The sequence below is a fragment of the Carettochelys insculpta genome, chromosome 5, assembly GCF_033958435.1.
Source record: "Carettochelys insculpta isolate YL-2023 chromosome 5, ASM3395843v1, whole genome shotgun sequence".
Classification (NCBI taxonomy): Eukaryota; Metazoa; Chordata; order Testudines; family Carettochelyidae; genus Carettochelys; species Carettochelys insculpta.
In genome coordinates, this window is record NC_134141.1 from 127,554,626 (window position 1) to 127,566,797 (window position 12,172).

General features: G+C 61.1%; 1 protein-coding gene across 4 annotated transcripts in view; it reads left to right on the forward strand.

Moving 5' to 3' along the window:
- DNAJB5 (DnaJ heat shock protein family (Hsp40) member B5) overlaps positions 1–3,063 on the forward strand; it is a 28,375-nt gene extending 25,312 nt beyond the window's left edge. For all 4 annotated transcript variants that reach the window (XM_074995869.1, XM_074995867.1, XM_074995870.1 and 1 more), the window contains exon 4: positions 1,020–3,063. In XM_074995869.1, the coding sequence (XP_074851970.1) occupies positions 1,020–1,253 (234 nt within the window). In that variant the 3' untranslated portion in view covers positions 1,254–3,063. The remainder of the gene's footprint in view (positions 1–1,019) is intronic.
- The last annotated feature ends 9,109 nt before the right edge of the window (positions 3,064–12,172 follow it).

Genomic DNA, 12,172 nt, shown 5'->3' on the forward strand with positions numbered 1-12,172 from the left:
GGCACTGTCTGCCGTGGACTGTGGCAGCAGCCAATAAGGAGACTCCTTGCAGCTCTCCCTAGAATAGTACCGGCACGGTCGCTGTGGTGGTCTGCATTCTAACGAAACAAGAGAGCCGTCCTGCAGCACTTCAACAAATAATTTACTAGGCCATGAGCTTTCATGGGGGGCAGACCCACTTCTTCCAAGCCGGAGATAGTGCTGGACTGGGAATGGCGCGGAAGGGGAATCGGCTTGGCGAGTCTATAACCGAGACAAGCCAAAACATTGACATGAAAACTGACAAATCGGGTGCATAGGACAGAAGTGGGAGAGGAGCGGGGAGAGAAGATTACTGACTGTAAATGTCGATTGGGTTACGTGTCCTGCCTGAGACCGCTGCGAATGTCAGAGTGGGAAGCTGTCTTTGTGATGCATGGGGCACTTGCTGTCTCTGTTAAGACCAAGTGTCAAAGAATCGAATTTGGGTGTGAACTGCCAGATCTGCATCTGAACTGCTGTGCAGCCACTGGCCCTGCCATGCTCCTCACAGCATGGTGCATCACCAGGCTGTCTGTGGTCCTGCTGGGGAGACGGGTGCTCTGACTTCCCCTCTTCGGGATCTCTGGTCTCAGACAAACCGGGGTCAGGAGGAAGGGGCAGGAGAAATGCAGCTTGTCCTGAGCACCTTGTATACTCTGTGCATAATTCTAGAGAAACCTGCCCCACTTCTGAGGGGAGAGTGGGCCCCACCCCAAGAACACTCACCCATGTGCTATGTTCTCAGGAGAATGCCCAGGGTGTGTAGAGGTGGGAGACATTACGTAGGTCACCCAGATAAGTGTCACTGCTGCCTTGCCAAGAGAAGTGAAATGTAATAGCTACAGGCCAGAGGCTGGTGTTGCGTCTGCAGGACAAGGGAGCAGAGCTGCCCAGGCCAGTGGGAGTTCCCAGCTTCCGCTGCTCTTGTGCACGTGGGCATCTTCTAGGGACCCCAAGTTACAGCTGGTCTCATGTTTGTTTGTTGTTCTTCCTTGCAGGCCTTGTGTGGTTGTACGGTGAACATTCCCACTCTGGACGGGAGGGTGATCCCACTGCCCTGCAACGACATCATCAAGCCCAGCACGGTGAAAAGACTGCGTGGGGAAGGGCTGCCCTTCCCAAAGGTCCCCACCCAGCGCGGAGACTTGATTGTAGAGTTCAAAGTCCGCTTCCCAGACAAAATAGCGCCGCAGACGAGACAGATCCTCAAACAGCACCTGCCGTGCTCCTAGAGCCTCTGGGACGCTCATCAAGTAGCAATACTTCAAATACGTGTGCCACAGCCTCAGCCGCACAAAGCGAAGATGCCCAATCGCACTGAAATGCACAAACCCACTCTCCTTTTCCAACGGTCCTGCTAGCCCCAGCCCTTGCACCTGCCCGGAGGCAGCCTCTGGTACACTCCGGCAGAGTGAGACGCAGGAGCACTAACTGGGGCTGGCTCCCTTGGCTGGGCACCTTTCCCTCGAGGTCCGTCTTTTCTGCCTGGCACAAGCACGTGGGCCTGGGCTGCAGGCCCTGGGAGTTTTATCACGTGGCAGTTCTCACCTTGCACGCTTTGAAGTCAACTTCCTGGCGAGAGGCTGGTTTTGTGTCTCACGGAGGTGTAGAGATTGCACACAGTGTACATAGGACTTGGGAGGGTCAGCTCTGCGCTCACCTTTCTGGAGCTTGCTGCTATTGGGTTCCTTGAGTACCGAGAACCCCAGTAATCCCACAGGTGTGTCCAGCAGAGGCATTGCTCAGACACACCGTGGCTCCGTAGCGGGTCTGGTTCTAAGATGGAGCCATGGTATCTAGTTTACTGTGGTCCGTTGTGCTGTGCTGTTGTCTCTGCTGAATGCAAACGCTGAGCAGCAAGGCACTTCACCCTCTGCAGCCTGTTTAACACAAGCAGTCCGCTTCTTCCTTTAGAACCTGTGTGGCAGGTGTGGGAGGATTTGGGCCAGGCTCCTAGGGGGAGTTGCTCTGCATGCTAGCATGCCAAAAAGAGAAGGTTGCAGCGGGCAAGGCAGGAGACCCAGGATGTGAGCTTCCTCGTTCAGGTGTGTTGAGTTTGCGTTGCTGCTTTTATATCTAACCCCCGAAGGGCTTTTTCCGAAGTGGTTCATCCCAGCTCTTTGGGGCATCCGTTCAGCCATGTGGACATCCTGTCTGTGAGACGTAGCCGAAGTCTGGATGTGAGACTGGAGCCGAGGGCTGTTGAGCCAGCGTTGGAGTTAGGAAGTCGGCACTTAGCCGTGAGAAGAGTGTGTGTGGTGATGGTTTCCTGCAGGGCAGATGGAAATCTGGATGTGCTTCATGGAGGAGTAGGAGGGACTCGGCTTGGTTTGGAAACGCTGTGCTTTTTTTAACTTGGGATTCCCATTGGGAGATTTTTATATTTCTTACCTAGCTTACCTTACCTGTCATGCCGATGTCTCTGGGGCTGGGCTCTACATCCACTGAGGCGTATCATCCTGCTGCTGGGAAGGTTGAGAAGCTGATCCTCCAAGGAGGCACAGGCACAGAGCAAATGCTGCCCACTGCTCTAGGAATCCTCTGGTCTTCTCCCCCTCGCCCCCGGAGCGCCGCGTGGAGCGCATTCCGTGTCGGCCTGTGATGAGCGGCCTGCTCCCTCCACTCCGGAGCCTTGCTTTGGTAGGCGTGAGCTGACTTTACCGGAGGTTCTCTGGACGCCGGAGGAACACCCCTGTCTGCCATGTACAGCTGTACAGTGTCTCACGTAGGGTTTGGAACTCTGCAGTGCCGTCGTTCTGAGGAGCTAGTAACTGCCACGCAGCGTCTCGTGTGTACCCAGGTTGGATGGGGCAGATGCTGCCTGCCCCCTCCGCTGTTCCGTGTTCGGCTCTGAAAGCGAACATGCCGTTACGCTGAGCCCGGCGGGGTGGGAGGAGCCCGGGGTGGCAGGCCAGGCTGGGGGCTGCTTTTTTTCTCAGTTTCAATGAGATCCTCAGTGTTTTATAGTGGGTTTTTGTATTTTTCTTTTTTGTTTTGTAATGTCAGTATTAAGGAAAATAAAGTATTTTAAAAATAACCCTGCTTGCTGTGTGCTGGCATTGTCCTTGTTGGGGCGGGGCACAGCATGTGTTCCCTCGGACCCGATGCGCGCGCACACGAGTGACATCACATCCCAGCCCAGCCACACCTTCTGCCGTCAGCCCCTTGCAGAGGAGCAGCCAGCCCCTGCAGCTCTGGGTGAGGCTGCCCTCCCTTCAGACTGTCAGGTACTCAGGCCTTGGCCGCTGGTCTTGCTCTTTGCTGTGCCTGAACTCTGCTCTCTGAATCTGTGCCAGAGCGTTAGGACTTTCGGCAGCATGACTTTGTGCAGCACCTGGCTCTGTCAGCCTCCCAACCAAGTGTGAAGTGGGGCTTCCGGACCCCCAAAGGCTGGTTTCCTGCAGGAACAGTGGGGAATCTCTCAGCCCTTTTCACAGGCGTGGGCTTGTGCCATGGCCCACATTTCCAGCCCTCAACCAGTCACTGTTGTGGGGCTTTTCCATAGGGGGTTTTCTGGGGCACTGTTGAGAGTGTCAAACTGGAGTGAATTGCAAAGAACAGGGCTACTCCTAGCCCAAGACTGGGGGTTCTCCACTATGAGGCACCAAACCTGTCACACCGAGCATGGCTGTCGCCACACTGACCAGCGAGAGGTTACCCCAGCAGTTCCCTGGGACACTCAAGTTCTCCTGTGCCACAACCAGTCCCCTCCTCATACAGATGAGAGGTTGTGAAAGCCAATCTCACCAACTCCACATGGGTTCCTCCAGTCCCAAGTGACCAGCCACATCCCAGGTGAATTATACCTCCGATCTTACCCAAAAGAGCATGCTGGGCCAATTCTTTACAATCTAAACTCCAAAGTGTATGAAAAGAGAGAAAAGATTGAGAAGAAAATTGTTAAAGAAATTACCTTACACACATCAGTGCAAAGTTCCTGGGGTGGTTCTTGGCAGAGAAGGACTAAATTGCAATCTTAAAAGTCTCTTGAAATCATCCTTTGTTGGGGTGGGTCACCAAGCCTTCCAGGCCGATTTCATAGCAGAGATACTTCTGAAGTGAGGAGTGGGAGTGAAGACAAAGATGGAGGAGCTGCACGGGCCCTTTCTATTGTCTTGCCCAGGTGGAGAGAATTCCACTGTCCTCGCTGGGTGATGGTACCTCCCAGTATGGGCAGGTCATCTCTCCACACCTTTTTTTAGGCAGTCGGCCATTGCTTCTCTGCTGATCTGCACGTTCCCAGCAACGTTTCTCAGCTGTGGATTGGCACATGTTGAGGCCCTTTCGTCAGTCAAGTACAGCTTCGCTTGACTGTAACGCATTCACAATGGGTCGTCGTGCCTGGTGTGGGGGGCCCCCAGAAGCAAACATCTGAAAGACAAGCACAGAGCCAATACTCACAACTTCAAATATAAAAAATGATCCATGTATACGAGCAGCATAAACAGAATCAAAGACTCAGCAGCTGTCAGTAGACACCTCCCTCAGCCCACTTTGTACAAGATCTGGTGCCAACAGTGGTTGGACCCGTGTTTTCCAGGTTCATCTCAGACTTCGCTACTGTCACAGGGGCTTGGGCTGATGCAGCAGCTCCCAGGAGAGCTGTGTGCGCTCCAGGCACGGCGAGGGACGGGGCGGCAGCCCCACAACACGTGGTTCTGTGACTCACCCGGAACCCAAGCACCACTTAAGCCTTCTGCCTGAGGCTCAAAGCATAGGCCCAGTTCTTCAGGCTCCCCAGGCACGGGGGCCCCACTCCTCTGGTCACAAGGGTCCCATCTGGCCTTGGACTCTGTGAAATCGCTCTGCCTTCCTTCCCTGATGGCCTGTCGCTGGCAAGGGCCAAAGTCCCACCCACAGCCTCTCCAGCTGCCAAAGGAAAGGGAAGGGAATGGGGGGGATTGTTGTCAGCAGATGGCCACAGGGTGACAGAAGGGGCTTCTCCTAGGCTTGTCCCCTCCCCTATCCCATGGGCAGCCTGATTTCACAGGTAGGTCCCACGTTGCCACTGAGCTGAGCAGGGCTGGTCAGCTGCCCCAGCCTCGTCCGAGGCTTTGTAACGAACAAACCCAGGCTCATTGGTGCTGGCACATTGGGTTTGCAGGATGGATTTGGGGAGGGAGTGCTGTGTAATCCTCGGGTCAGCTTTGCTTTACTGCCTATAGCTGGGGTTCTGCGACAGGCTCATCCACCACCCCTGGCCTCAGGAGCTGCCCCAAGCTAAAACCCCAATGGACCAAGGACTGGTGGGGCCTTGGACATATGGCTGAGGGGCACAGTTTGGCCTGGGCCCTCAGTCTGTGCTACGCGCTAGCCCAGGGAGATGCCTCTGGCGATGGCTAAGCCAGGCTGGCAGGGCTGTGTGGGAAACCTACCCTGGAGAGGGAGACTTTTTGCTCAGCTGCCTCCTGCCCCTAGCACTAGTTCCTCCCCAGGTGCTCGGTGGCTGACATAGCTAATACTGCAAACTACCTCTGGAAATGATTTGCATAAAATAAGAGCCCCTGTGTGTCCCTGTTCTTCCCCGGACCCGACACGCCGCCTCTCCCCGGCTCTGGGGAGGTACAGCCCCTTTGCTCCTGCAAGGACTTGCCCAGGGCTCTGCTTGCTGCCCCAGCCCAGCTGCTGAAGGATGACTAAGGCTGTGAGCTGGGCAAGTCCTTTCCTTGCGAGCCTCTCTTCCCCCTCTTCACAGACCTTTCCCTCCCCCCAGCCCTGCCCTGGCGGAGTTGTGAGGCTGGGTGTCACAGAGTGTGGGGCTCCCCCGGCCCTGCCCCCACCCGCAGGCAGACGTGGCTCTCACTCCCCAGGGAGAACAGGCGGGTTATGGGGCGACAGGGACACAGCACAGAACAGACTTGTCAGCACAGGGACCAGAATCTGTCAGTACCGTCCATCTTGGGGAGAGGCGCCCAGAGGGGGTCCTAGAACCAGGCCCTGGCCCCTTCCTCCCTCCCCAGCCCGACCAGACCCCGCCCCCCACTCAACTACCCAGTTCCCATTCAAACCAGCCAGGCCCCTCCTCCCGCCTTGGTCCTGTTCCCGGGGAAGAAAGGGGTCACCTGGTTGCCTCGGTTACAAAGAGCAGGGAGGGCCATTCTGTATGTGCGAGAAGTCATCACGCTGTAACTCCCAGCCCCATTGTGCACTGATGCTGTGCCTAGGGAACCTGAGGCACCCACCTGCAGTTACTAGGGGACAGTTACTACTGCACGTGGGGCGGAAGGGTCCCAGGCACTGTTACAGGCTGGGGACTGACGGGCTCAGCAGCAGTGCAGCAGAAAAGGACCTGGGGATTATAGTGGGTGAGAGGCTGGAGATGAGTCAGCAGTGGGGCCCTTGTAGCCAAGAAGGCTAACAGCACATTGTGGTGCATTAGGAGGAGCATTTCCAGCAGGTCTAGAGCAGTTGTTGTTTCCCTCCATTTGGCACTGGTGAGGCCACATCTGGAGCATTGTGCCCAGTTCTGGACCCCCCAGTACAGAAAGGAGGGAGAGACACTGGAGCCGGTTCAACGAAGGACAACGAAAATGATTAAGGGGCTGGAGCACAAGACCGATGAGGAGAGGCTGAGGGATCTGGGCCTGTTTAGCTTACAGAAGAGAAGACTGAGGGGTGATTTCATGGCAGCCTCCAGGTTCCTGAAGGGGGCTCTGAAGAGGATGGAGAGAGGCTGTTCTCAGACGGCAGAACAAGGAGCGATGGTCTGAAGTTACAGAGGGGGAGGGGTAGGTTGGATATTGGGAGAAACTCTTTCCCCAGGCGGGTGGTGAAGCACTGGGATGCGTTGCCGAGAGAGGTGGGGGATTCTCCATCCCTTGAGGATTTTAAGTCCCGGCTGGACAAGGCCCTGGCTGGGATGACTTAGTGGGGTTGATCCTGCTCTGGGCGGGGGGGGCTGGACTCAGTGACCTCCTGAGGTCTCTCCCCGCCATGGGAGTCTGGTTCTATGACAGTAGGAAAAGTAACATTACAGTGGGGGGCGCAGTGTAAAACCGCCAAGTGTGGGCCCTGGTCGGGCCCAGTGATTCCCCTTTCTCTGGGCCTGGAGCTCGCCAGCGGCGAGGGGGAAAGGCCTGCGCAGGCTGGCGTGGGGCTGGGTTGCTGCAGAGTTTCGTTGTCTGGAATTTCACACTGCAGCTCCCTGCAACACGGGCCAGGATGGTGCTGATTCTGTAGTCCCTCCCCAAGCCAGGGACTCCCCCTCTGAGTGCTGGCAGGGGCGGGTGGGAGCTGGGCCCGGGCGACGACTCAGCTGGTCTTCACCGAGTGCTATCCAGGGGCTGGCTCTGTCCCAGCCACCCGGCCCGTCAAACAGCTCCAGGCCAGCAGTGAGGGGCGAGGGGCCCAGGCTGGCGTGCTGCTGGCGGGCAGGGTCTGGCTGTAGGACCCCCAGCAGGGCAGGCAGCCTGCACAAGGGGCCTGGCCCCACACCGAGGACGAGGCGCTTGAGCTGGGGGGGGGGGGGGGGGGGGGCAGGGCTGGCGCTGCCCGTAGGTCCTGCGCTGCTGCTGGAGCCCAGCCCGCTGAGTTCTGTTCCTTGGCCACACGCAGCTCCCAGAGCCTGGCTCCGGCCCTGCTGCAGGCAGCTCCCAGGGGGGCCCCTGTGCGCGAGCAGATGCCCCCAGCCCGGATGCGCACAAGCCGGTCTCCCCTCTCCAGCATCTTGGGCACTGGCCTTCACTGACCTCGCTGCCTGGGTGCCGGTGGAGGGGGGGGGGGGGGGACCACTGCATGGGGCTGGGCTCTCAGCAGGGCATGGTGGGAGGCTGCAGCGCGGCGTTGCTGGCAGGGCCGGCGCTACCCAGCGTCTCGCCTGGTTCAACATCACACCCAGGACAGTGGGGCAGTACCCGCCCCATGCCAATGAGGGATAAGGCCCAGTCGGGGGGGGGGGGGGGGGGGGGGGGGGGGCGCTGCCCTCAGGTGGCAAGGTGAGGGTGGGTGGGAGTGAGGGGGCTCTGCAGGGCCTGGGCCAGCCCTGCAGCACGGGACTAGCCGGGTTTGGTGCTGGCCTCACACCGCCTGCCCCCCCCCCGCCCCCGCCCCGGTTGCCCCCTGGCCAGCAGCGCTAACCTGCTCTGGGCTGGCATTAGGCCTGGCCTCGCGGGGCTGGGGGCTCAGTGCCTGACAGCACAGGGGCCGTGCAGCTGCTGAGCGCCCAGTGCAGGGCCGGGCTGGCCCACCCGGTGAGCGGGACACACCTGAGACATGGCCACACAGGGCTCTGTCTGCCTGCGGCTGTAGCGCAATTGCTTGGCCGGGGGATTTTGGGGGGGGGGGGGGGGGGGGGGCCAAGTGCAGGTGCCACGGCCTGGGCTGCCGCGAGCGGCAGCGCTGGCGGGGATGTGGGGGGGGGGGGGCCACACCCCTGGCTACTCCCCCACCCTGCGGCAGGGGCGCAGGCGCCCTGTGCCACTTGCTGCCTTCAGACGCTCCCCCCCCATGGGAGCCGCCACACATGGGTTCGCTGCCTTGAGCCAGCCCACACACACGCGCCTAAGTGGCGCAGCCAAAAGGGAGCCCCCAGCTCAGCTGGGGACCCCCCCCCCCCGCCACTAGGTCCACTGTCCCACTGCTCTGCCCCCCCCGCCCCAGGCCAGCTCAGCATGGGGTGGCAGATGTGAGCCAGGCAGGCCAGGGATTTTTTGGGGCGGGGGGGGGCGGGGGGGGGGGGGGCTCGCCTTCTGCCCAGCACCAGGCATGGCTGGGGCACAGCTTTGGCCCTCAAGGCTCTGCCACGCCCACAGTTGGGGCATCGCTTTGGAGCCAAACTCATCAAAGCACCGGGTGGGACGGGCTGCAGCGTGCTGGGGCAGCGGGGAGGGCCACTGGGCTGGGAGTAAGGCCTGGTGTAGCCCCTCCCCAGCTGGGTTAAAGGGCCCCCCCACCCCCAGAGGAAGTGGCGTTTGCTGGGGTTCCAGGGTGGCTCCAGGCACAGGCTGGCCCAGTTCCATGGGCGCCTAGAGCTGGGCAGGCTGGAGCCCAGGGCTGAGCTGGCCTGGGGGTGCCTGGGCCCAGCTGTGTAGCCGTGGCTGGGCTATTAGCCCCGGTCAGTCTTGGCTGGGGTGACTCCCCTGAGAGCCCAGCCAGCTGCTGCTGGCCCAGGCTGCCTGCGAGCAGAGCGCCAGTCGGGCTGGGGGGGGCAAGGCCTCACCCGGGCTGGACTGTGGGCGCTAGCTGCATCCAGGACAGGGGCTGGGCTGGGCCCCCCCCCCCACCTTTTGCTCTTGCATAAACCCATGCTGGTAAGGAGCTTGCAGAGCCCCAGCCCCGTGGCCAAGCTGGGCCCTGTTCCCACCGCCAGGCTGCAGGCCGGGGAGTTGGGCGCAGGCTGCTGCCCGCTGGTGGTGGGATTTTAACGGGTGCTGGAACCAGCTGGGCAGGGCCACGGCCAGGGCAGCTCTCCAGGCAGAGCCCCCCCCAAGCAGGAAAACCAGGCAGGTGGCACCAGCCCTGCCCGGCGTGGGCAGGAAGAGCTGGGGCAGGACACGTCTCCCTCGATCCCCTGTAGCAGGCGCTGCCCACCCCGTCCTGCGTCTCTCCAGCTCCTCCCAGGCCCGCGCGAGCCCCGAAGGGCTGGTGCCTGAGGTTGGGCCTCCCCGAACCCAGCTGCATTCCCCATACACGAGGCTGTAAACCCTCTAGGCCAGACTGTGTTCCTGGCGTGCCTGGTGCAGAGGGGCCAGAGCCTGTTTGTGGCCCTGCCGCTGCTGCGTAATGCAGCCAGCCTGTGGCCGCCCAGCCCTTGCTGGTGCTCCAGGCCCTGCCCGCTGCTTCAGCCACAGGCCTGCAGCACAACGCTGCATGATGGCACAGCACCCCCCCGCCCCAGCACAGCCTTGGCAGGCGCAGCACAGAAGGACCCAGGGCCCCCACCCTGCGGCTGCCAAAGCAGCAGTGGGAAGTAGAGCCCCAGGCAGTGGCTGGCACCATCCCAAAGGTGCAAGGGGGCCGGGGGGCACCTTGGTCCTGCACTAAACCAGCAAATGCAGCTTGGGGGGGGGTACAGCACCTGCTCCCCTCCATCCTCCCTGAGCAGCCCCCCCCCCCAGCTGCTCCCATCTCAGCAGGCACACTCCCTGCGTCACTGGAAGACCTCACCTGCCTGGTGCCCCACTGAGCCAGTCTCAACTGCAGGGCACACCCCCGAATCCCCCTGGCCTGCCCCTCTACCCTCCCCCCCAGCCACTGGCCTCAGCCCCCTCCACTACAGCACCTCCCACCCCACACCCAGCCTGGGCAAGGCAGCTCTGACCAGATCCCCCCCCACTGTACCCCCCTTCTCAGGCACCTGGCACAGGTCACGGATCCCAGTCCCAGCTGCCCTCTCCGCAGGAGCAGCTGCTGGCTCCTGGCATCCATTGTATCCAGGGCCCTGCCAGCCAGCCCCACCCACCTCATGCCACAGCAGCCCAGCCCTGGCCTGCCACCCCTTGTCACCAGCTGCCCTCTGCAGCCACCCCACTACCCTGATGCCTCCAGGGTGGACTCCAGCCCTGGCACAACCAAGGGGCTGTGCCTGGGGGAGGGGTACTCCCTCGGGCTCTGTGGTTACTCTGCTTTGGCAAACAGGGCCCCTGCCCTGCCCTAGCATAGCTGAACACTGCCAGCCCTCAGCCCTGGGTGGTGGAAAATGCCGATAAAGTGCCTCCTACAGTCCTGGCTCCAGGGTGTCCTGCCCCCCACCCCCAATCCCAGCCCAGAGGGCCCTGCTCAGCCGCAGGCAGCCCTCCTGGCTGGGGCCCAGTGGAGGGTGGTGGATGCCCTGGGGCTGGCAGGTGAGTGCTAGGAGCAGGGGCTGGTGGGCTCCTGGGACGGCAGGAGGGGAGCCCATCTGTTACGGCAGCACCCAGCTAATGGGAAGAGGAGCCCTGGACGTGGCAGCGCTGAGCTCCCACTGTGGGACCAGTCCAGGACAATGCCCCTGGCGCTCTGCTACCCCTGCCTCTGGAGTAAAGGGGTACAGCCGCTCAGAGCCGGGGGGCGGCACTTAGCGGGGGTCAAGCTGCCTGGGCCCTGCTTTTGGCCCTGGGACAGTCTGCTGGATGGGCCCCTGGGACTGCCAGCCTGCAGAACTAGGAACTCCCTGGAGCCCTCCCTGGACAAGGCCCCTCCAGCCACCCATCAGATGCCTTGGCTGCCTGGCCGAGTGGTAACAGCAGCCCCCGCTGAAAGCAGCCTGCTGGACAGAGACTGCGCCTCAGTTCATCCTTCAGTTGCAGCACCTTGTGGCTGCTGCTACGATGGTGCTTGATGTGCTGAGCAAAGGGCCCTGCACCGAATTCACAGTCCAGGGGCACCTTACACCTCCATAAGGGAGGCTGAAGGCCCCATTAGGGGAAGCCTAGTGCACTCCACACAGGTACTTTGCAGGGGACAGCTGGCTGCTGTAACCCTCTGAACACCCACCCTGCCCCCACCTGGCCAGATGGGAGTCATGGGGCAGGTTAACTCCATCAGTCAGCAGCGTAAGAGCTCCCCATGGCTGAGGGGCATAGCTAAGCTGCCCCCGTACCCCTCAGGCAGTGAAAACATTCCTCCATCCGCCCAGCACCAGGGGCTCAAGGAGGGGGCTGTCTGTGTTACTGGGCAACCATATTCATAGGCCCAGCCGTCATTGGACCGGCCCAGCCCAGCCCAGCCCTTGACCCATGGGCACAGCACTGCCGGCTCACAGCCCCAGCCGCCTCCCAGCTGCCAGGGCTCCCCTGTTTGGCAGCACCGGTCTAGCCCAACCTCGCCCTGGCTGCGTTATAAGGTGTCACGCAGGAGCCCAAACCCAGTAGCTGAGGGGCCCTGGCCCCAGCAGGGCTGGTGCTGGAGGAGTGTGTTAGTTGTTCACCCCCTCTGCAGAAGGGAAAGGCCATGGAGAGCAGAGCCCTACTGTACCCCAGCCCCCGCAGGGGTTTTCCACCTCTAGGCACAGCAGAGGCTGCAGGTCTGGGGCCCCGGCTGGCTGAAGGGCAGGGGAAGTGGTAGCTCTCTGGTAGCCAAGACCTCGCCCCTCCCTTTTTCCTGTCTGGCAGTGCAGATGGCCTGAACCCAGCCGTCCACTGGGCTGGGCCTATGAATTACCCCAACAGCCTGAGTGCTGAGCCACTAACCCAGCACAGCTGGACCCAGCCAGCCACGTAGGGCCAGGCAGGCT